Here is a 21,857-nt window from a genome sequence, read left to right as displayed (position 1 = left end):
ACAGTAGGGGTTTCTAATAAAGTGGCCAGTGAGTGGAAGTATAAGACAGTAGGGGTTTCTAATAAAGTGGCCAGTGAGTGGAATTATAAGATAATAGGTGAATATTTAGCATTAATCTCTGTTCTCTTGCTGTTGGTCAGTGTTGGCTTTTCCTGCGTACCTGCTGGGTATCGATCAGAGCCGACTCCAGGAGAAGCTGACCAGCCGGAAGATGGACTCCAAGTGGGGCGGCAAGTCCGAGTCCATCAACGTGACCCTGAACCAGGAGCAGGCCTGCTACACCCGCGACGCCCTGGCCAAGGCCCTCTACGCCCGACTCTTCGACTACCTGGTGGAGGTGAGGGTGTGATTAATGACTGTTATTACTGTGCATTTCCTGTGGAACTGTATTCAAATTTTAAATAATGACCATTTTTTCCTTTTTTACAGGCCATAAATAAAGCCATGCAGAAGCCTATTGAGGAATTCAGCATTGGAGTGCTAGATATTTATGGATTTGAGATTTTTCAGGTAAGCTGATTGATTTATTACTTTTGGAAGTACTTATCGTAATTGTTTTATATTGAAAACATCCTAAAATAATCACCTAGCTATAATTTTTTTCCACACAAAAACATATGACAGTTGTTATGAATATTTAAAAATTTATGTATCATACAGTCAAGCAGTAATTTAATTTAATTTAACATTTTGAAAATATTGATTGAACAGACAAAAAAACCATTACATTTTAACATTTTAATAGTCACAAATTGTAGATCATTTCTAGCTAGCTTTATGGACTTAGCTAAAGGACTAAAATACTCAATAATTATAATAATAATAACTCAATAATGAGACTAAACAATTATGCAATTATGCAAAGTCTTTATTAATAAAAAGTAAACTTAAACTATAGTAAAATCTCATCACTTACCGATTGGGCACAAGCCCTAAATGGTGGAAATTAGTTCAGTGAAAGTAGTCGTCATCTTGGAAAGATAATAAAGAGTAACTAAACCCCCTGATTTTAGCTGACTCCACACTCATCTCAGATTTGAAAAATGGGAGGGGTACTGGGTGATGTATGGGTTTAGGGGTGGGGCAGAAGGGAGAGCTGATTGGGCTGAGCAGTGTGCCTCTGATAGCAGTGAGATGCATGCATGACTATAGCACAGTTGAACCTGAGAGGGTGCTGCAGAGGCAGAAATAAATGCAATAAAAACGTTTTTTAACGGTTAGGAAGTGTGAAGTCACACTCTTGATATACTAAAGGGGTAGAATCAAATGATCTGATCAGCTGAGGGTGCTGGCGATGTTACCACAGGTGGCCAAGCAGCATCAGGACAAGATGATTTAGGATCTTATTTAAGATAGGATGACATTCAAGTGATCCTGACTGGTGCTATGTGCCTCTCTCTTTCTCTCTTCAGAGGAATGGCTTTGAGCAGTTCTGTATAAACTTTGTAAATGAAAAGCTGCAGCAGATCTTTATCGAGCTGACTCTAAAGGCAGAGCAGGTAAGAAATATTGATGTGATTTCTATTATTATGTAACAGACAGTTCAATCAAAAAATGAGCTAATGAGATTTTCTCATATAAGCAAATAATGGCTACAGGCAACTGGATGCTGTAAATATCAGATATTTCCCATGTATTTACCTAACAGTTAAGTAAGTGAACGTTTAGGGTTTCTGATTGTCTAAGGTGAGTGTTTCTAATAAAGTGGCCAGTGAGTGAAAGTATAAGGCAGGAATTTCTGATTAAGTGTCCAGAGAGTAGAAGCTTAAGGTCAGTGTTTCTAATAAAGTGGCCAAGGTAGGTATTTCTAAAGTGGCCAGCTGAGTGGCAGCTTAAGGTAGGTGCAAATAAAGTGAACCTTAAGAATTTATGTCATCATTAGTGCTGCCGCATGCTGATGTAAAGGAAGTGTCGAAATATACAATATACATATTTATTATTCTATTTCTATATGTTACACTAAAGATTGGTTTCCTGGATAAGGATTAAGTCTAGTACTATGCTATATTCACTTTTCAATGTGAAATCTCTGTTCAAAATGTTGTTTAGTATAAGATTAGGCTTGATCCCTGTCTGGAAAACAGAATGTGCCTATATATATCTCAATATTAATTAATAACTTAGCATTTTAACAGACTAGTTAACCTAAACCTAACAGTGCACTTCAGTGTTTCATTTAGGTCTTGTTGTTTATTATTTTTATAGCACTTTTGGTCATGCTAAAGTCTCTGTGTATTTCTAACAGGAAGAATATGTTCAGGAGGGGATCAAGTGGACGCCTATCGAATACTTCAATAATAAAATAGTGTGTGACCTCATTGAAAATAAACTGGTAAGCTCACACATTGCTCATTGCTTTACTCTCCTGTCCATCAAAGCATCATTTGAGGATTTAGATTACTCAAACGCTCACACATCAGACACTACGTTCTCAGTCTCAGTGCAGGTTTTTAAACAGATCACAGGAAGTAGAGCAAAAATCGTCTCATAACTTTGACCCATTTTCTCTCTTCCTTCCCCAGAACCCTCCAGGTATAATGAGTGTGCTGGATGACGTTTGTGCCACCATGCACGCCACGAGTGACGGGGCAGACGATAAACTACTGCAGAAGCTGCAGGCGGCAGTGGGAACTCATGAACACTTCAACAGCTGGAACTCAGGCTTTGTTATCCATCACTATGCAGGCAAGGTGGGGCATTTAAACATGGCCGATCTTTTTAACTTCAAAGAAAGTAGTATGTGAACCCTTTGGGATTACTTGGATTTCTGCATAAATTGGTCATTAAATGTGTTCTAATGTTGATCTAAGGCTTGATCATCTTGTAAAGATGACTGCAAGAGCACAGCGCAGAATGATCAATGAGGTGAGGAAGAATCCTAGAATGTCAGCTAAAGACTTAAATAAATCTCTGGTACATGCTTACATTTTTGTTGACAAATCTACAACAAGGAAAACATTAAACAAGAATGGAGTTCATGGGAGGACACCATGGAATAAACCACTGCTGTCCAAAAAAAACACAGCTGCACGTTTAAAGTTTGCATTTGCAAAAGAGCACCTGTATGTTCCACAGCAGTACTGGCTAAATATGCTGAGGACAGATGAAACCAAAATAGAGTTAATTGGAAGGAACACACAACGCTATGTTTAAAGAAAAACAGGCACAGCTCACCATAAATAAAACCTCATCCAAACTGTGAAATATGGTGGAGGGTGCATCATGGTTTAGGGCCGCTTTGTTGCCTCAGGGTCTGGACGTATTTTACTGTCCTTAAAAGGAAAAATGAATTCCCAAGATAACTAAGACATTTTGCAGGAAAACTTAAGACCTTCTGTCCGCCAATGTTGTGTACCAAATAAAACCATGCAAACATATATATTTTTGTGTGTTATTAGTTTCAGCAGACTGTGTTTGTCTATTGTTGTGACTTAGATGAAAATCAGAACACATTTAAAGATTAATTTGTGCAGAAATCAAAGTAATCCCAAAGGGTTCAGATACTTTTTCTTGCAATTGTAGTTAAACCCTTGGCGTATGCATACACAGGAAGCCACTAGGAAGGTGTTTCAGTCTTCAGTATTGGAAATATTTTGAGTAAAAGGTGTTAGTGAAATTATTACCTGTGGTTTTCCTTCTCGCCCCAAATTAGGTCTCATATGACATCAATGGCTTTTGTGAAAGAAACCGAGACGTTCTTTTTCCTGACCTCATTGAGCTGATGCAGAGCAGCGAGCAGTGAGTATTCTTCTTCATTTAACCCACACCCAGACCTCACATTCTTTTAGGTACTGTACCTTCTCTAAACTACAGCAGACAGACCATCACTGATTGGTGGAAACTTCACACTAGACCTCAAGCAGTTTGGACTGTGTTTCTCCACTCTTCCTCCAGACTCTGATCCCTTAATTTATAAATGAAATGTAAAATTTACTGATGATCAGTGATGGTTTGGAGAGACATGTCTCAACATCTGCTGGTGTTGATCCACTGTGTTTTATTATCAAGTCTAAAGTCAGTGCAGTTTTGTTTTCCCACACAATCTTACAGCAGTTAATGCTTCCCTCTGCTACTGACAACTTTTATGGAGATGCGGATTTCATTTTCCAGCAGGACACTGGCACTCTGCCCAAGTACCAAAGTACCAATTGGTATTATATAATATTATAATTTTCTGAGACAATGATTTTTGGGTTTTCATTGTCTGTGAGCCATAATCATCAACAATAAAAATAAATAAACACTTAAAATAGATCACTCTGTGGTGTGCAATACATCTATATATTATATAATAGTTTCACATTTTGAACTAAATTACTGAAATAAAGTAACTTTTCAATGATATTCTATTTTTTTGAGATGCACTGGTACTCTAGTGCACTATTCCAACAGGACAATGCTCGTCCACAGACTTCTCAAGAACTTGCCTTGAAGACACAGATACTATGCCATGGATACACTCATCAGCAGACCTCTCCCTGATTGAAAATGTGTGGAATGCTATTGGTAATATTGATAATTGTCAAGCTGCATAGGATGGATTATAACAGGACACCATTAGGAAGATCTGGAACTCCATTTAGAGATGTCTGGAATGTGTCGTTACACAAACGTTACACACTACTTGTGTGTGTATGTGGAGTTCAATAAATAATTATTGCCCATATCAGTCTAAATGTTGAATTATTTAATCGTTTTTCATGGTAACTTCCTTTTGAATAACATTGCTATCCAACACTTCCTTCACTGGGTGTAACTTAAGTTTATAAAAAATGAAAAATGAAAGAAAGAAAAATATTTTTCACACAATATCATAACCGACACACAATAATATGAACGTATATTAAAATCAAAGGCATTTCTAATGAACCGTTACTCTAAAACACTTACTCTAAAAAAAATGCCACTTTCTGATTACAGGTAGGCCTACGACTTTTTTATCAGATTCGTGTGGTTTACAACTGGCTTTATATAGTGCAAAAATAAAACCTCACCCTTCCATTGAGGTACAAAAACCCAACAGTTCTATCGAAGATCTGTACAAAAGTCTCAGTGATGCATCTTTTCTCTTTCTAGTTCCTTCATCCGCAGCCTCTTCCCTGAAAACCTCAACACTGACAAGAAAGGAAGACCCACCACAGCTGGAAGTAAGATCAAAGTAAGTCAACCAATTGTAGGGATTATTCTGATCTGTTTTGTCATTTTCTGTTTTCACCTACACTTATTTTTACAAATAAGGTGCTTTGGGTTCTTGAGTGGTTTTGCAAACTAAGTTGCTAAAACAATGGCCCAAGGATCTAAGGAAGCATGCCCTTGTCCTCAGTGACTTAATGTTGGAAACTGGTGGGTGGGTTCATTGTCTGAGCTAAATCTGGGAGAAATTTGGGTAAAAAGAAAAATGGATGGATGGATGGATGATAGATAGATACTCTATTTATCCCGAAGGAAATTTAGGCATCCAGCAGCAACAACACAATACAATAAGAAACATATTCAGTAACAGTAACAGTCAAAAGTTGGACAAACATCAAATTGAGCGGTGTTATTTAGAAAACAAAAATGGCTTTCAGTTAGCGCTGCGGTTAGTGGCTAATGCTAATGCTGCTGCACCCAGCCTTAATGCTGGAGAAACTTCACTGAAAAATCTAAGCTTACTGTAGGTAAATGGAAGTGCTTTACTCGCCCAAATAAACAGTTTTAGGAGAGAAATCTGTGTAGATCAACATCCAGGAAAGCAGGCATGAGTTATTCCACAGATTTACTGACCCAGTTGCTCTACTCCGCAGAGGCAGGCTAATGAACTGGTGGACACACTGATGAAATGTACTCCTCACTATATCCGCTGCATCAAACCCAACGAGACCAAGAGACCCAGAGACTGGGAGGAGAGCCGGTGAGTTACAGCCAACCCTGCTTCAAAACCCACTTTCTCTTACTGTTCAACGTCTAATGATCATGCTATTGAAATATATAAGGTCTGGACTCTGTGGTGACCAATCAATCTATGAACATGATGCTCATGCTTCCTGAACCCTCTGCACTTTTTCACAATCTGAGCCCCATGAATCCTGGCATTGTCATCTTGGAATATGGACGTCCCATTAGGAAAGAAAAAATCCATTGATGGAATAACCTGGTCTATATTCAGTATATTCAGGTAGTCAACTGACCTCATTCTTTCAGCACATACTGTTGCTGAACCTAAACCTGCAGACCAACTGCAGCATCAACCAACCCCACATCATAGAACTGCTCCCACAGACTTGTACAATAGGCAGTTGGTATGATGGATGCATGGATGCATCACTTCAACCGCCTCCCTTCTTACCCTGATGTGCCTATAACTCTGGAACAGGGTAGTCCAAAATTTATGCTCCCTACCAATTTGAGGCAGTTTTTGCTGTTTAACCTCACTTATTAGTGGTTTTCCTAAGGCTACAAAGCTGTTTAATCACAATCACTTAAGTTCCTTTTACATTGTGCATGTGGAAATGCTCTTACTTTCACTATTAACCATATCCCTGAGTTCTAGAGTTTTTTTTTTAGATCCTAGTAATCACAGATCACGATCATTCAAGTTTTTTTTTCAGACCAAATTCCTCTCACATTCCTAACATCTTTTCCACAATGCAGGACGTGTCTTTCCAAATGGTTGTTTAACAAATTAGAAGCTACTCACTGCATCAGTTAGGGTTAAAAAACTGTGTTGCCAGCTAAAATATAATCACCTGTGCCATGCAGTAATCATCCAATGGGATATATATCTTATCTGTTTGCTTAGTTAAATCGAGGTGGTGACCTTTGGATAAGTAGTGTATAAAAAATTGGATAACAGGACAGTTATCCCATATCATTGCTTTTTGATACAGGGCGAAACATCAGGTGGAATATTTGGGTCTAAAGGAGAACATCCGAGTACGCCGTGCCGGCTTCGCCTTCCGCAGGATTTTCCAGAAGTTTCTACAGAGGTGAGTAAAACTGAGAGGAGGAGACTTAAATTTACCTGCCTCCTCCTCAGGTAAATTAAATGCAGGTGCTTTTCTCAGGTACGCCATCCTGACTCCAGAAACGTACCCATACTGGCGCGGACAGGAACAGCAGGGGGTCCTGCATCTCCTGCGCTCTGTGAACATGGACACGGACCAGTACCAGTTGGGCCGAACCAAAGTCTTTGTGAAGAACCCAGAGTCGGTAAGACCACACTTTTCACACATTAAGAAACATAAGCACAAATTTGTACTAAAAATAGTATAAAGCTTGTCGCTGTGGCTGTACCTTATTTTGAGGTACAACAGAGTACCTTTCAGACCTTTCAGTCTGTTTTTTCTCATGTTTTTGTACCAGTAAAGATTATAAATATTATAAACAGTATTATCAACTGGATATGTGTCATGAACATTATGATATAATTAGAATATATATTCTTTATTAGTACAGTGATACAGAATTCTAATGGACCTTTTGGCTGGTTAAATGGTACAAATCTGTTCTTCCTTCTGTTAGCAAAGACAAGTATGAAAAATGTACTTTCAAGTACAGAAAAAAAGTACTTATATCGTACCTCTGTTTTTTAATGTGTGTCAAAATATTTTTTGTGGAAATCTGTGGAAAATTAAACTCGTACTGCTCATAAAAGATGCATTTATTTAAAGGGACAACGTCATGGCTAACTGAACCTAATAATATTCAAAATGACCATTTACATGTTCATGCATCCATGGAAACTAAGATTTAAAATAGCTCATTTTACAGCCAGTTTGTGTGATGTCACAACAAACCTAACACATTTGCATGTATCTACTTATTCTATATTTCATCTATATGTCCATTCCCTTTTTTTTGGACAAATTAAGCTTAATTAGTGTTATTCATTAGTGTTAATACAGAGTTATATTTTTTTGTGGTCATTGTACATATATTAGAGATATAATAATATAAGCAAAATAACAAGCAAAAAAGGGGGGAGAAAAAAACCCTTTAAAAAAAACAAAGGGAATACCAAAATAGGCTGGAGGAAAAAAAAGACAAAATAAAAAAAGACAAACAGTTAGGAACAACAACAAAGAGAGCAGAAAAGCTACAAAAAAAGAAAAGAGACATTAATAAATATTTTTTGTGCCTTCTATATGGAGTTAAATAGAGAGAAAAGCGAGAAAATGGATAGAAAAAGAGAGGGAATAAAGATAAGTATCTGCCCAATCTGTGTGAGGCCTGCGAGGTATTTTAGAAATAGAATGAAAGTTGGCCCGCTGTTAAGCAGGTTTTTATAATGTGAGATTCAAAGTTTAAACGCTAGGTGTCAGAAACGGGCCAAAGAGTCTAAAAGTGGCGAGCGTTAAGTTCCAGCGCAGAAAAACGGGCCAAAGAGTCCAAAAGCAGAGAGGGTGCGCATTTCTAGCTCAGAAAAACGGGCCAAAGAGTCTAAAAGTGGCAAGAGTGTTAATTTGTAGCGCAGAAAAACGGACCAAAGAGTCTAAAAGCGGAGAGTGTGCAGTTATAGCACAGAAAAACAGGCCAAAGAGTCTAAAAGTTGCCGTAAGTAAGGAGTTTAATACTAAGAGACATCATGAAATGAAACATCAATTTGAAAAATCTTAGTTTATACAACACTGTCAAATTAGATAAAGACGGTGAGTCAAGTAAAATGGTGTGTACATAAAAATAATCAAGAAAAAGTATTATTTAAAGTAGTAAATTTCATTATTTGTTTTATTAAAGAGTCTGTGGCCCCTGACTTCAAAAATATTTCTCCTTCTGGCCCCCAACAAAAAATGTTTGGACACCCCTGTGCTAGGTGTATGGGATATTACCAGTATAATGGTTGTGTTAGTGCCCTGCCTTTTCCTGTTTGAAGGCATGTTTAGTAGAATTGGACCATGCAACATGACAACAAGTCAAAAGACTGGATCCTAATCCTGTTGGCTGACTGTATGGTTCTAACTATTCTAGCCTAACTTCCACTCACTCTCTCATTTGCAGCTGTTTCTGCTGGAGGAGATGAGGGAGAGAAAGTTCGACACGTTTGCTAGAACCATTCAGAAGGCCTGGAGGAAGTACATCGCCAGGAGGAAGTACGAACAGATGAGAGAGGAGGGTAAGAGAGCTTGCTTGTGCATTATAGATAGAGAGAGCATCAGAGAACTGATACTGTATTTAAGAGCATCATTAAAGATCATGACTAATAACAGACAACACAGTGCACAGTTACTTCCCCAGGACATACCTCATTTGCATACTGCAGAGGTGCAGGTTTGGGGGTCTCAGTGGTATCAGTTTGCCACAGTTCAGTGCTGCTCAGACCTATTTATATCATTACTGAAAGCTTCGAGAGTTAGTCAGGAATCATGGCCCCCAGCAGTGACACTGTGGTGTTCAAAAACTCCAGCAGCACTTCTGTACCTGATTCACTCATACCAGCACATATCATACCATACCATACACAATAATATTGCCAACATTTTTGAATATCATGAACGATATAATACCCTGCCATATGACCCACCCCAAATTATCACATCAGGGTACCAATTTTTTGCTGTTTTAGTAAAAGAAAACTTCACACTGTTCTCATTTCTCATTATATATCTACTAGAGACAGATTATATATGCCCAGTATCATTTATTTTACTTTCATCCTTTATACAGCTCTGGAAAAAAGAATAGACCACTTCAGTTTCTGAATCAGTTTCTCTGATTTTGTTATTTATAGGTTTATGTTTGAGTAAAATTAACATGGTTCTTTTATTCTATAAACTACAGACAAAATGTATCCCAAATTCCAAATAAAAATATTGTCATTTATTTGCAGAAAATGAGAAATAGCAGAGATAACAAAAAAGATTCAGAGCTTTCAGACCTCAAATAATGCAAAGACAATTTCATACTCATAACGTTTTAAGAGTACAGAAATCAATATTTGGTGGAATAACCCTGGTTTTTAATCACAGTTTTCATGCACCTTGGCATCATGTTCTCCTCCACCAGTCTTACACACTGCTTTTGGATCATTTTATGCTGCTTTACTCCTGGTGCAAAAATTCAAGCAGTTCAGTTTGGTTTGATGGCTTGTGATCCATCCATCTTCCTCTTGATTATATTCCAGACGTTTTCAATTTGGTAAAATCAAAGAAACTCTTCAATTTTATGTGGTCTCTTATTTTTTTCCAGAGCTACAAACAACATTTTACTCATTTTACTCAAACATGAACATATAAATAGCAAAATCAGAGAAACTGAAACTGAAGTGGTATCTTATTTTTTTCCAGAGCTGTATGATTACAGACTGAATAACCATAATCTGTTTTTATTTTTTCTAACTGTCTTTCTGTGTTTTTTATTCCAGCCTCGGATATTCTCTACAACTCTAAGGAGCGGCGCAGGAACAGCATTAATAGGAACTTTGTTGGTGATTATCTGGGAATGGAGGAACGACCTGAACTGCGTCAGTTTCTGGCCAAGAGAGAGCGAGTGGATTTTGCAGACTCTGTCAACAAGTACGACCGCAGGTTTAAGGTACAGTCTTCTTATAGCGAGCTAAACTGTGCAGCCTATTGGAAAAGCAGATAGGCCTTATGTGTTTCACCATGATTACACAATAACCGCTTTTAAAAGATTTGAGAATTAATGAGGGTTTATTCCACCAAATGTTGATTCTGAACTCTTAAAACTTTATGAATATGAACTTTTTTTATATTATTATTTGAGGTCTGAAAGCTCTGCATCTTTAGTTTTTAGAATAAAACAACAATGTTCATTTTATTTAAACATATAATTAAAAATAGCAAAATAAAACAAAAATGTTTTTTTGAGCATTTTTTAACATGCACAGACTAAGAAATCCCAGACTAATTAATTAACAGTATACATGCACTAAGAAATACCATTTCTGAGCTAAAATCCAGCTCTCTGATCTAAAATAAATTTTAGAGAGTGCTGTCAATTAAATAATCTGGTAACTTTGACTGCAACAGGGTAAGCACACTCATTATTAGCATTGTTCCATGTTAGCATTATGCAGCATTTTGTACATCCAAACAGTTTAGAAACATGCCTACAGATAGAAGTTGGACAGTACTACGAGTATGACTGACTCAATGAGACACAAACAGATAGAAATGCTAACAGTGTATTTTTTACATTATAAGGCACACTCAAAATTCTTTATTTTTATAAAAATCGACAGTAATATAATCTAATGCTTACAATTATGTATGGATTATTACCAGTCAGGTTATAAGGACAGTAAAGCCACTCCGCTGAAGCACAGCATCATACAGGAGTTTCAGTTTTAGCATTAGCTGCTAACCACAGCGCTAGTTCTTTCGCTGTTCAGAGGTGAATATATCAGACTTTAGTCTTTAGTGTTTACCGTATTTAAACAAGATACGTGGGACAAACCGCTAGCTAATAGCACCCTAGCTTACCAGAACACTCAGGGTTCCTCAGTGTAGTGCTGTCAGACGGCATTTACTAGCGCTAAGCGCAGCTGCTAACCACTAAAATAACCAAGCTAAAATACTGAAAATGTATGCTTACTGTAAGTCAATGGAAGGAAAAGCTTTAATCACAAAAATAAACAGTTTTCAGGAGAGAAATCTGTGTAGATTAACATCCAGCACTCGTTTGAGTTTAAAATATATATTTTTAAGAATTACTGTTTTGTTTACTTAAGTGCCCCCAGCAGCAAGACCTGCTGAATTAGAAAAAAATCATGATAACACCATTGTTCCTTACTATTGTCGCTTAAAATGCGCCTTATAATCCAATGTGCCTTATGTATTAAAATAGAACAGAAAATAGACGTTTATTGATAGTGCGTCTTATAGTATGGTGTGCCTTATAGTCCGTAAAATATGGTAAACTGTACAAGACAACTGCTTCTGATGACTACTGTTGATGAGTGGGGCAGCCATTTTGGATTTTGAACCGACTTGTGGAGAGTGTTCCAATTTGAATTGTCTATTCGATCTTTGAAATTGAGTATTCAAACGAATTTTCTTCACTGTGGTCCTTTTATATAATGCAAATATTTGCTAATATTAATGTATTTACATGTATTGCTTAGGGTTTTTTTTTTACTAAGCCTCAATTTATAGATAAAACCAGGAAAGATGAGGTCCATGTTCTTCCTTTCTTTTCACAGTCAATCAAGAGGGATCTGATCCTGACGCCCAAAGGCATCTACCTGATTGGTCGTGAGAAGATAAAGAAGGGTCCAGAAAAAGGACAGATCAAAGAAGTGCTGAAGAGAAAGCTGGACATCGGGAGCATACGCTCGGTTTCGCTGAGGTTAGGCACTTCCTGTATTAATATGTCAAGCTTACTCATTTCTTCACACTCCCACCATCAGTGCCTGGCCACATCAGCAACCACTTGGTGGGCTTGCAGGCAGGGTAAGCGTGTGAGAATTGATGCAGTACATGGTACTCATAACAGGAACTTGGTTAGATGATCTGCAGCGCTGCTGACTAACATGCACACGCTCTGGCTTGTCTGGTTCCTGTAAAAAAGTATTGCCAATAGCCAATAGACTTCCTGAAACACACAAACTAACTAACATGAGTCTACTGGCATCGTGTCTAATACCAGGTATGTGCAAGAGCAGTATAAAAAAGCCCCCTGAGCAGTGTATAGTGAAAGAACTGCTTTCTCTGGAATGATGGAGCTCCATTCAAAACTTTTGGATGGTATGAGTTGGGGAGTTGAGAAGTTGGGAATAATAAGGTGGGGTGGTCATCACACCAATGCTCCAGAATCTAATAAAACCCTTACATGGACACTAGAGACAGTTACTCCAATAAGTTAACTGTAAACTGCACTGTGTTGAGATTAAGTTAAGTCCATTTTTGAATCAATACTGTAGTACTGAAGATTACTGGCCTAAGACCAAGTCTATCTCTTTCTCCTCTCCCTGCAGCACAAGACAAGACGACTTCTTCGTCCTCCACGAGGCTCAATACGACAGCCTGCTGGAGTCCATGTTTAAGACGGAGTTCCTGAGTCTGCTGTGTAAACGCTTTGAAGAGCAGACCAAGAGCAAGCTACCCCTGAGCTTCAATGACAGGTACTCACAGACACAGAGCTAAAACAAAGTCTTAAAGAGTCTTAAAGGAGACATCTGGTGTGAAATGGACTTGGGTTGTAGTGAAACATGATAATGGGTATAAACTTTTGTCCAAAATCTCACCTTTATTCTCCCTTAGCATTCTGAAATACAGAGCTTCAAGCGGATGCTCTCAACAGACTTACAATGCTAGTGATTGGGGCATAGCATTGCCCATTTAAAGAAATCCCTATTTTACCCCATTATCAAGCTCAAAGTAGCTCCACGCTTAAGTGGTAGAATTGTGAGAACTCTGACATTTAAAACACTTGGGGCACTGAGAGTGCAAAAGTAGGTTTTTAAAAAACACTGTTTACACACACAGTACATTCAGTTAGATCTCTAGATGCCGCCATCTTGAAATTACATAGGTAGAATAGGGGAACAGATTGAAATGAATTCCAGCTTTTGCTGAAAATATCTTTATAATATTTATTCAGTTGCCACTTTATTAGAAACACTTACTGTATGCTTCCACTCAATAGTCACCTTATTAGCAAATCCTACTATCTTATACTTCTTCTCACTGGTCATTTTATTAGAAATCCTTACCGTATACTTCCAGTCACTGGCCGTTTTAATAGAAACACCTATATCTTATATTTCCACTCATTGGCCACTTTATTAGAAACACCTACTATTTTAAACTTCCACTCACTGGCCACTCACCAGTTTAATAGAAGCACCTGTATTATACCATTATATACTGGCCACTTTATTAGAAACACTTTACTACCTTACTTCAGTTTCTTGCGCTGTTCTGAATATTAATGCATTTTTGCTACAGGCTGGAGTTCCGTCTAAAGAAGGAAGGTTGGGGTGGTGGAGGAACACGGACACTGATGTTCCAGAGGGGACAGGGAGACACGGTCCAGGTCAAACCCGGAGGGAAGACCCTCACCATCTCTATAGGAGACGGAATGCCGAAGACCTCCAGTGGGTGTTCATAGATAAAGACATGTTCCTGAAGACACAATTAATATCACAATTAATCAGAATTTTCCTTTTTCTTAACATATTTAATAGTGAATATTTAAATACAAACAAAGGAAGCAATATTACATTGGCTAAATGAAATGATATTGATATTAGTGATGCCAATTTCTTTACAAATAATTGGAATTGTTGATCACAATATCTTTCTGTGATCAAACATGATAACAATTATGATTAAAAGATGTTCTCTGGCACATGTGAAGTTAGACTCCACCTCTTTTCCAACTGCTGCTGATGCAGCATTGCCGAGCGCAGTGACTCGGTTCTGATACATCAGCTCACAGACGTAGCCTTGTGCTGATCCACATCACCCTAGGAGTGATGAAGAGAAAGAGCACCATCTACTGTACCTACCCAGAGAGAGCAATGCCAATTGTGCTCTCTCAGGGCTCTTGCAGCTGAAGGCAAGCTGCATGACTGGGATTCAAACTAGCAATCCCGATCATAGTGCCAGCGCTTTAGCCCCTTTTTTTTAACTCGGCGGCCAAAGAAGAAGAAATTACTTTCAATCATAAGTTGTAAAATGTAATAAACAAAAATGTTTATTTCTTGTAGGCAAACTGTTATGACACCTTCCCATTTATTACTATTACTAAAATACTAAATACTAAAATGTATTATTATTACCCATCTGGTTTCCTGTTATATGTTTTTTTTTTTGGAAACTTGCAATTAGAGTTACGTCAGCCAATTGGGTGCCCTAACCTTTTTCTAGACTAAATTAATATTTCTGTATATAACATTTTACAACTGTTTAAAAGTATGTTTTCAGTTTTATTTGTTCAGTTATATTAAACAATATTGTTTTAAAAAAGCACAAATGTCCATATATTTTTTAAAAGATTAAGTTTTTATGGATTTTATTTTTTTATTTTTTTTATTTGTCATTATTGCTTAAAATGTATTCATATGCTCTGCTCCTTTCAGAACCATCCAGAAAGAGTGCTCAGCCAACCCAAGGAGGCAGAAGTCAGGCTCCCAATAGAGGTATGGTATATTTGTATGTCCCTTTTTTATATTTTGCTCTTTGTGGGAAGCACATTGGGTATGAAGTGATATTATTACTAAGATCCACTAATGCACAGAATAACTAAGCGGAGTATACATTTTTTAACAAGGTTACCAGAACGGAGCGGCCCAGTTCTCCCGTGGACCCTCTCGACCGCAGGAGCAGATGTATTCAACCCCAGAAAAGCGCACACGGCCGCCCAGCGCCGCCCTGCCCAAACTGGGCTCGCAAAAGGGCCGGAGGGGTGGACCTGCACCCCAAACACAAACACAGACCTCTAACCTGGACTTCCTCAACGTACCTGAACAGGGCATGTCAGGGTGAGACATACATACACAGCATACACACAACATATACAAACATATACGATCTAAAAATAGGTTTTAAGCTCATCCAGGATTGTAGATTGTTCTGATATTTGTTGTTTCTCATAGCAAAACAGTTTTAACAGAGATACCAACACCATTCCAGCTTTGGCTTTTTAATCAGAATTTGTATTATATTGTTCACACAATAAATACAATGCTTGTGTACCTTTCTTATGTCTTGATAATGCATGTCACCACAGTTGTACCCTTGTGATCTATATACATAACCAATTAAAGGTTTGAACATACCTTATTATTCAGTATTTTTTTTTTTACTGAACATTAAAATTAAGTAAATAATATTGAAGTGAACCAGATATGAAGGAACACATAAGGAATAAGGTAGTAACTTAAAAGTGTTAAACAAACAAAAATACTATCGCAGTCCTGATGAGAGCCAGTTTCATCGTAACGCTTTTAATGCCACTGCGCTTGAGGATATTTTTAGTATATTTTTTAGTTAAGAAGTTCTTCTCATAATATGAATTAGAACATTACTCAAATAGAGCTATTTACTGTATACCTGTAACTCTACCTCTTTGAAAACTTTACAACTGATGCTCTCAAACACATTAAGAGGCAAGAAATTAAAAATGCCAAAATGTGCAAAGCTGTTATGTAAATAAAGATATTTTGAGACTGTTAGAAAACCTTTTAGAAATCATCATCATTTTACTACAGTTACAGGTCAAAAAAAACTTTTCACTCTACCAAAGAACCTCTCAGCACTATAATATGTTAATTATTTATTTAAAGAGTCTAACTGTGGGGCGCCGAGTGGTCCAGCGTTCTAAAGCGCTGCCACTATGAGCGGGAGGTCGCGAGTTGAACCCCCGCTCATGCAGCTTTGCCATCAAGCTGCCGGCGCTCAGAGGGAGCAAAATTGGCCCTGCTCCCTCCGGGTGGGTAGATGGCGCTCTCTCCCCACATCACTCTTGGGTGATGTCCACAGCACAGGGCGTCTGTGAGCTGATGTATCAGAACCGAGCCGCTGCGCTTTCCTCCGAGCTCGCTGGCTGCTCTGCAATGCTGCATCAGCAGCAGCTCAAAAAGAAGCGGAGTCTGACTTCACATGTATCAGAGGAAGCATGTGTTAGTCTTCACCCTCCTGGTGTTTTTGGGCATCACTAGTGATAGGGGGAGTCCTAATGAGTGGGTTGGGTAATTGGCCGTGTAAATTGAAAAAAAAAAAGTCTAATTGTACTCCAACATTGTGGAGCTTCACAAAATCAAAGGTGTTTCTAATAAACTGGTCAGTGAGTATGTATTTATTTAGTGTGCCTCACTCTTCTATTTTCTTATTAACATCATTTTCTATTTGTCTTTTAAGAATGCAGAGGAAGAGGAGCATCAGCCAGCGTCCCCCGCCGGCCCCCAGCAGCCGGCCCAAAGCTCAGCCTCGCTCTCAGGGCCCTCGCTGCCGGTCACTGTATCAGTACGTGGGCCAGGATGTGGATGAGCTCAGTTTCGAGGCCAATGAGGTCATAGATCTGATTAAAGAAGGTGAGTTATGAATACCAGGCAAAAATAACTGGATTGGTCTGCATTTTTTTTCTTACGTTTAGTCCACTTTTAGTCCACTTTAAGAGAGAGTTTCCTGCAATTAAGACTTCAATTTAAATAAATCATATATAAATAAATCATTTTTTCTGATTAGGTTACTTGTCATTCAGAGCACTGTGAATAGAAGATTAGTGTGTATGTGGGTTAATTGGCTAATTTGCTAAACTAGTGAGAAATTTGGATTAAAAAAATAGTGATAGGAAAAAGGGGTGTGCCATTTCATATTGTTCTACTTTTTTGCTGTTTTAGCAAAAAGTTAAAATAAAATTCACACATTTTCCTTATTTCCCATTATATCTATATCTACTAGAGACAGATTATATCTGTCCAGTATCATTTATTTTACTTTAATCCTGGATATATGGAGATATTTGGAGTGCATTATTGTTATTGGTAGTATCATGACATTCTGGATCGTTGACTTTTGTTACAAATCTGATATTTATTTATTTTATTTATTTTTAATATCTCAGTTAGGGGTGTGCCACATCATATTGTATGCGATAATTAAAAATTATATTCTTTCGTTGCAGTAGTGTATTCTAGAAATATATATATATTTTAAAATTCAGTGTTTTGTCATATCGCCAAGCGTATAGTTTTCGCACAAATAGCGGAAAAAAGTGATATTATTTTAGGAGAAATATGATAGGAGAAATATGATTTGTTACCTTAATTCAAGCTAATTTCAAGTCTAATTTAAAGACAATACAGGACTAGAACTGTACTGAATAGCACCAAATTGGGATGTTATTGCTTGTTTCAAGAAATGGCCTCCTCTTATGGTATTTTACTTTATTTAAAAAATTATAATAATAAAAACAGCACAATTCTCAGAATCAGAGAATTTGAATGGTAATGTTTTTGGTTTTGTTTTCCTTTAGATCCGTCCGGATGGTGGACGGGCCGACTGCGTGGGAAAGAGGGTTTATTCCCAGGGAATTACGTGGAGAAAATCTGAGACACTTTCTCTTCCTGCTCTAAAGTAGATCTCCGCAGCTCTGAATGCTCTGAATGTGACCTTTTGACCTCTAAACCTCTCAGGACACCCACATGGACGGTAATGATGAGTCAAAGGGGTCATTCAGGGCCAAAGACAATATCTAAAGGGGAAGAGTTATTGACGGTGAAATTGTAACATATGTAGAGTTCATTTTCTCAACACACAAGCATTTTTACAGTTTTTTTTTTTTTTTTACACAAATAACGATGGGGTGCACAACAGTTTATCAGTATTATGAACAGTTTATCAGTATTATGAACAGTTTATCAGTATTATGAACAGTTTATCAGTATTATGGCTGGCAGTCTGGGTTAAACCCTAAACCCTGCAGAGATGCTGAACTAACACACAACAACCACACGATGGCACTGTTCTCATTACAGGTTACATTACAGTATTTTTTTGCACAGCAGACGTTATGCACAGTTATGCAGTCTTGAGTGAATGAAAGGGTAAATGTTTGTGTTTGTAAGTTGAAATAATATCCTCATAATTTCCTCTGAAATATATTTAGTTAATGAGTTTTTATTTTTAATCTAATGAAGCCGGTGCAGGTGTGTACCTCTGTTCTGTCTATGTGTGCACAAAAAACTGCAGCTGATTGATTGATTGATAGATTTGATTTATATATACACGGCATGCCTTTGAAAGTATTAACTAACAGTTTTGAGGTAGGTGGCTGCACATGTCTAATGCTTTTGCCTTAAAAGTGTACGGACTGGAAGTGTACACGATCAAGGCTTATTTTTGAGTAAATATGTGAATAAAAGTGATTCCTCCCCCAAATCATGCTTGTTTTTCAGTTAAATATTGTATCTGTAAATTTCATGTCATAAAAAAAACTTCTTACATAAGCGGTGTAGTTCATAGACTGCAAGCGTAGGGTGGAGTGAACTAAAATGGATTATCATGCAAGATAGGTCAAAAAGAGGATTGGAGCATCATAGCTCTTTAAAAATAAAAGATAAAAAAATATTGTTGCAACAACACAACTTGATGTAACAATAATTAAGATTATTTTGAAGTTGCTAATTTTGGAATTTTAAAAATGCTTTGATTTTTGTTAAAATATCTTTTTAGGTTCTGGCCTGGAAAAAAAACTGTTGTTACTCGAACTCATAAATCCAAAACAATTATACCTTTTTTTTTTTTTTACAATGTCTAAACAAATATACATTTAAGAGTCCCATGTCAATTTATACAAATATCATTCGATCTCATGCAAAGCTTAAAAGTGGCCCATTTTAGCTGACTCCACCCTACAGATAATTCATAATTTTCAGTTTCCCACTACAGACAACCATTTTAAGCATCATTTCAGATTAGTAGGCCTACAAACAACAAACAACAATTGATTGATCATTTCATTCTAAAATATTATCTTCAGAATCATATTAGACTCCATTGCCTATAATGTGGGAGTTAATGGCGTCCTATTTGTTTTGGAATACTGCGACTGCACTATGTAACTTTGGTGGATCTGCACAAGAACTCTCTCCAGAACTGTGCAACGCTGCATAACAGGAGCCATATTAGTGTAAACTCCTTTAATATTACTCTACCAGCTTCAGATGCTGTTTCATGCCTCTCACCTGCACATGTACAGCTGTCCATTAGAGGGCTCTTAAAGCACAATTTGTATTTGCAGATTTTTTATTTATTTTATAATAAATACAACATACTATTGTTACTTGTGCAATTTTACACCCATTTCATGATAATGTACCCTAAATTAAGCTTTCATGCAAAATACTTACTTTTTCTTACATAATATGATTCTGACCATTGGTTTCTAGATTGGGTGAAAATTTCATGATGACTAAACAAATAGAAATGTTATAAAATTACTTTTAAAATAAACTCTTTTTACATTCATTTACTTTAAGTTAAGGATTTTTTATTCTCCTGTAAATTTGACATTTGGGAAATGCAAGATTTCATGCAATTAAACTGTGCTCTCTTAAATAATGGTGCTTACAATGGTATATCTCCATATAGTTTTGGTTCTTAGGAAGAGGTGAAGTGGAAGAACTATTATTATCACCTAATAGTGTGTAATCAAATCATCTTTAAGACTAAATTTCAAATAAAAAATCTAGTGTAAAGCCCAGTATATAAGAGGTTGTCACCGGGGCAAAGATTAAGACTAGTCATAGACTATATTTTTCTTTGAATTTAATTCTTCTATTTTAAAATGTTGAGCATAAGGCTAAGCTTAATCCCTGTTTAGGTGCCTGCAAACATTTGGACAGTTCAAGCCTACATTAGAGAACCAATCTGATCGAGCTTAAAGCTGCACGTGTAGTTATATAGTAAGTAACCAAACAAAATATTATGAATTAGAAAACATAAAATACCAGTTCCACCACATAAAACCTGGATGAATCATCTATAACTAGAAACTGATAAAGTATTTGAATATGTCTATTAATAAAAATATGTGGACTAGAGATAACTGTAGCATTCATCTCAATCCTGCATGTCCAGCTGGTTTACAATGGGTTGCCTAGCAGGTAAATCTGCTCCACTCATTGTTAGCCAAAGGTAAGAAACGGATTTCCTCAGAGCCCAAAGCTGAATTTCCAGCATGATGCTCTACCAGCATTAAAGCCGTACAGGGTGGACAGGTCCAGCAGGTGCGGTACCTCTAACTGAAACTGCATTTTCCAACAGAAGTGAGAGAAAACCTTTGATTCATTACACATGCACAACAATGCAAATGCCTAACAACCCTGTGCGCCCTGTGAGTCAACATACAGATTTAATGTTGGTCTGCTAGTTTGCATTAAAGGCGTAAAGCATTTTCCTACTGTAGGCAAGGTTCTCTAGGAAAGTGTGTTTTCATTTTAACTACGTTTCTCTCTTTTTTATCATATATTATGTTTATAAGGCCTCAAGCTCTTTGGCTAATCTGGCATAAAACACCACACCAAGCTAGGCCTATCTGTAGCTGGGAAAAAGGCCCTGTCTACCACTATTCAGATCATCTACCATCTCTATTATCTACACTTTAGGAAGGTTATGAAATAATATACAGTATTATATGTCCATACAGTGTAAACGTTTATAAGCACACATACATTTCAATAGGTTTTATGCATAGTCATGCTTATAAACCAGATATGTGATATAAAATAAAATTTAAAAATTCTACTGGGAAATATCAGAATGCTGTTAAGTGATTAAAATGTGTAACAAAGGAAAGCCAAATGATTAATCAACATAATTTTATTGTAGAATTATGTAAAATGACTCTTTTGAAAAAAAAAAAAAAATAGAAATATGTATCCACAAACTGTTCGTCACACTTTATTTGTCATTATAATGTGTAGAGAACTGTCTGAAATGCATTGTGTTGTATTGTATTTGGTTATAAACAGAATGCTAATGCTAAAGTAGCTAACAGCTAATTATCTCTAGTTAAGTAGTAGCAATTTAGGCCTTGTTTGTTTTTTGTTCTTTCTTACTTTATTTAAGCAATATTTTCATTTCTAAGGTACTAAAATACTCTAAAATACAATGCTAATGCTAATATATCTAAGACCAACTGTTAGCTAGCTTAGTTAACATTTTTGAAGGCTTTTTTCGCATATTATTTTTTTATTGAATGTGTAAAATCCAATCTTACAGTCTTTTAGCAACCTTTAGTTTCTTGTGTATAATTTCTTTTATCAATGAGATAAAAAAAAGCTTCTTTGACCAGGTTTGTTAGGCTAATAGCTAGGTTCGCTAATGCTATCATTGGGAAAATATTAGTTTACGGTTACGGCTCTTGAAATAAGTGTTTAATGCCAAATGCCAAAATTAGCATTTAGC

At 36.9% G+C, this 21,857-nt stretch overlaps 1 protein-coding gene across 1 annotated transcript in view; it reads left to right on the top strand.

The window, feature by feature from the left end:
- The window catches only part of myo1f (myosin IF), a 44,628-nt gene extending 25,801 nt beyond the window's left edge, over window positions 1-18,827 (top strand). The window contains exons 10-28 of the mRNA XM_007245791.4: window positions 141-337; window positions 430-510; window positions 1,413-1,499; window positions 2,246-2,332; window positions 2,523-2,690; window positions 3,653-3,738; window positions 5,077-5,158; window positions 5,787-5,893; window positions 6,870-6,968; window positions 7,047-7,191; window positions 8,980-9,094; window positions 10,343-10,512; window positions 12,143-12,288; window positions 12,917-13,063; window positions 13,890-14,038; window positions 15,026-15,085; window positions 15,217-15,427; window positions 16,806-16,978; window positions 17,923-18,827. Of these exons, the coding sequence (XP_007245853.3) occupies window positions 141-337; window positions 430-510; window positions 1,413-1,499; window positions 2,246-2,332; window positions 2,523-2,690; window positions 3,653-3,738; window positions 5,077-5,158; window positions 5,787-5,893; window positions 6,870-6,968; window positions 7,047-7,191; window positions 8,980-9,094; window positions 10,343-10,512; window positions 12,143-12,288; window positions 12,917-13,063; window positions 13,890-14,038; window positions 15,026-15,085; window positions 15,217-15,427; window positions 16,806-16,978; window positions 17,923-17,999 (2,387 nt within the window). The 3' untranslated portion in view covers window positions 18,000-18,827. The remainder of the gene's footprint in view (window positions 1-140; window positions 338-429; window positions 511-1,412; window positions 1,500-2,245; window positions 2,333-2,522; window positions 2,691-3,652; window positions 3,739-5,076; window positions 5,159-5,786; window positions 5,894-6,869; window positions 6,969-7,046; window positions 7,192-8,979; window positions 9,095-10,342; window positions 10,513-12,142; window positions 12,289-12,916; window positions 13,064-13,889; window positions 14,039-15,025; window positions 15,086-15,216; window positions 15,428-16,805; window positions 16,979-17,922) is intronic.
- The last annotated feature ends 3,030 nt before the right edge of the window (window positions 18,828-21,857 follow it).

Source organism: Astyanax mexicanus, chromosome 12, assembly GCF_023375975.1.
Source record: "Astyanax mexicanus isolate ESR-SI-001 chromosome 12, AstMex3_surface, whole genome shotgun sequence".
Taxonomy (NCBI): domain Eukaryota; kingdom Metazoa; phylum Chordata; class Actinopteri; order Characiformes; family Acestrorhamphidae; genus Astyanax; species Astyanax mexicanus.
The sequence above is the reverse complement of the archived record's forward strand: the minus strand, read 5'-3'. Positions and strand labels throughout refer to the sequence as shown.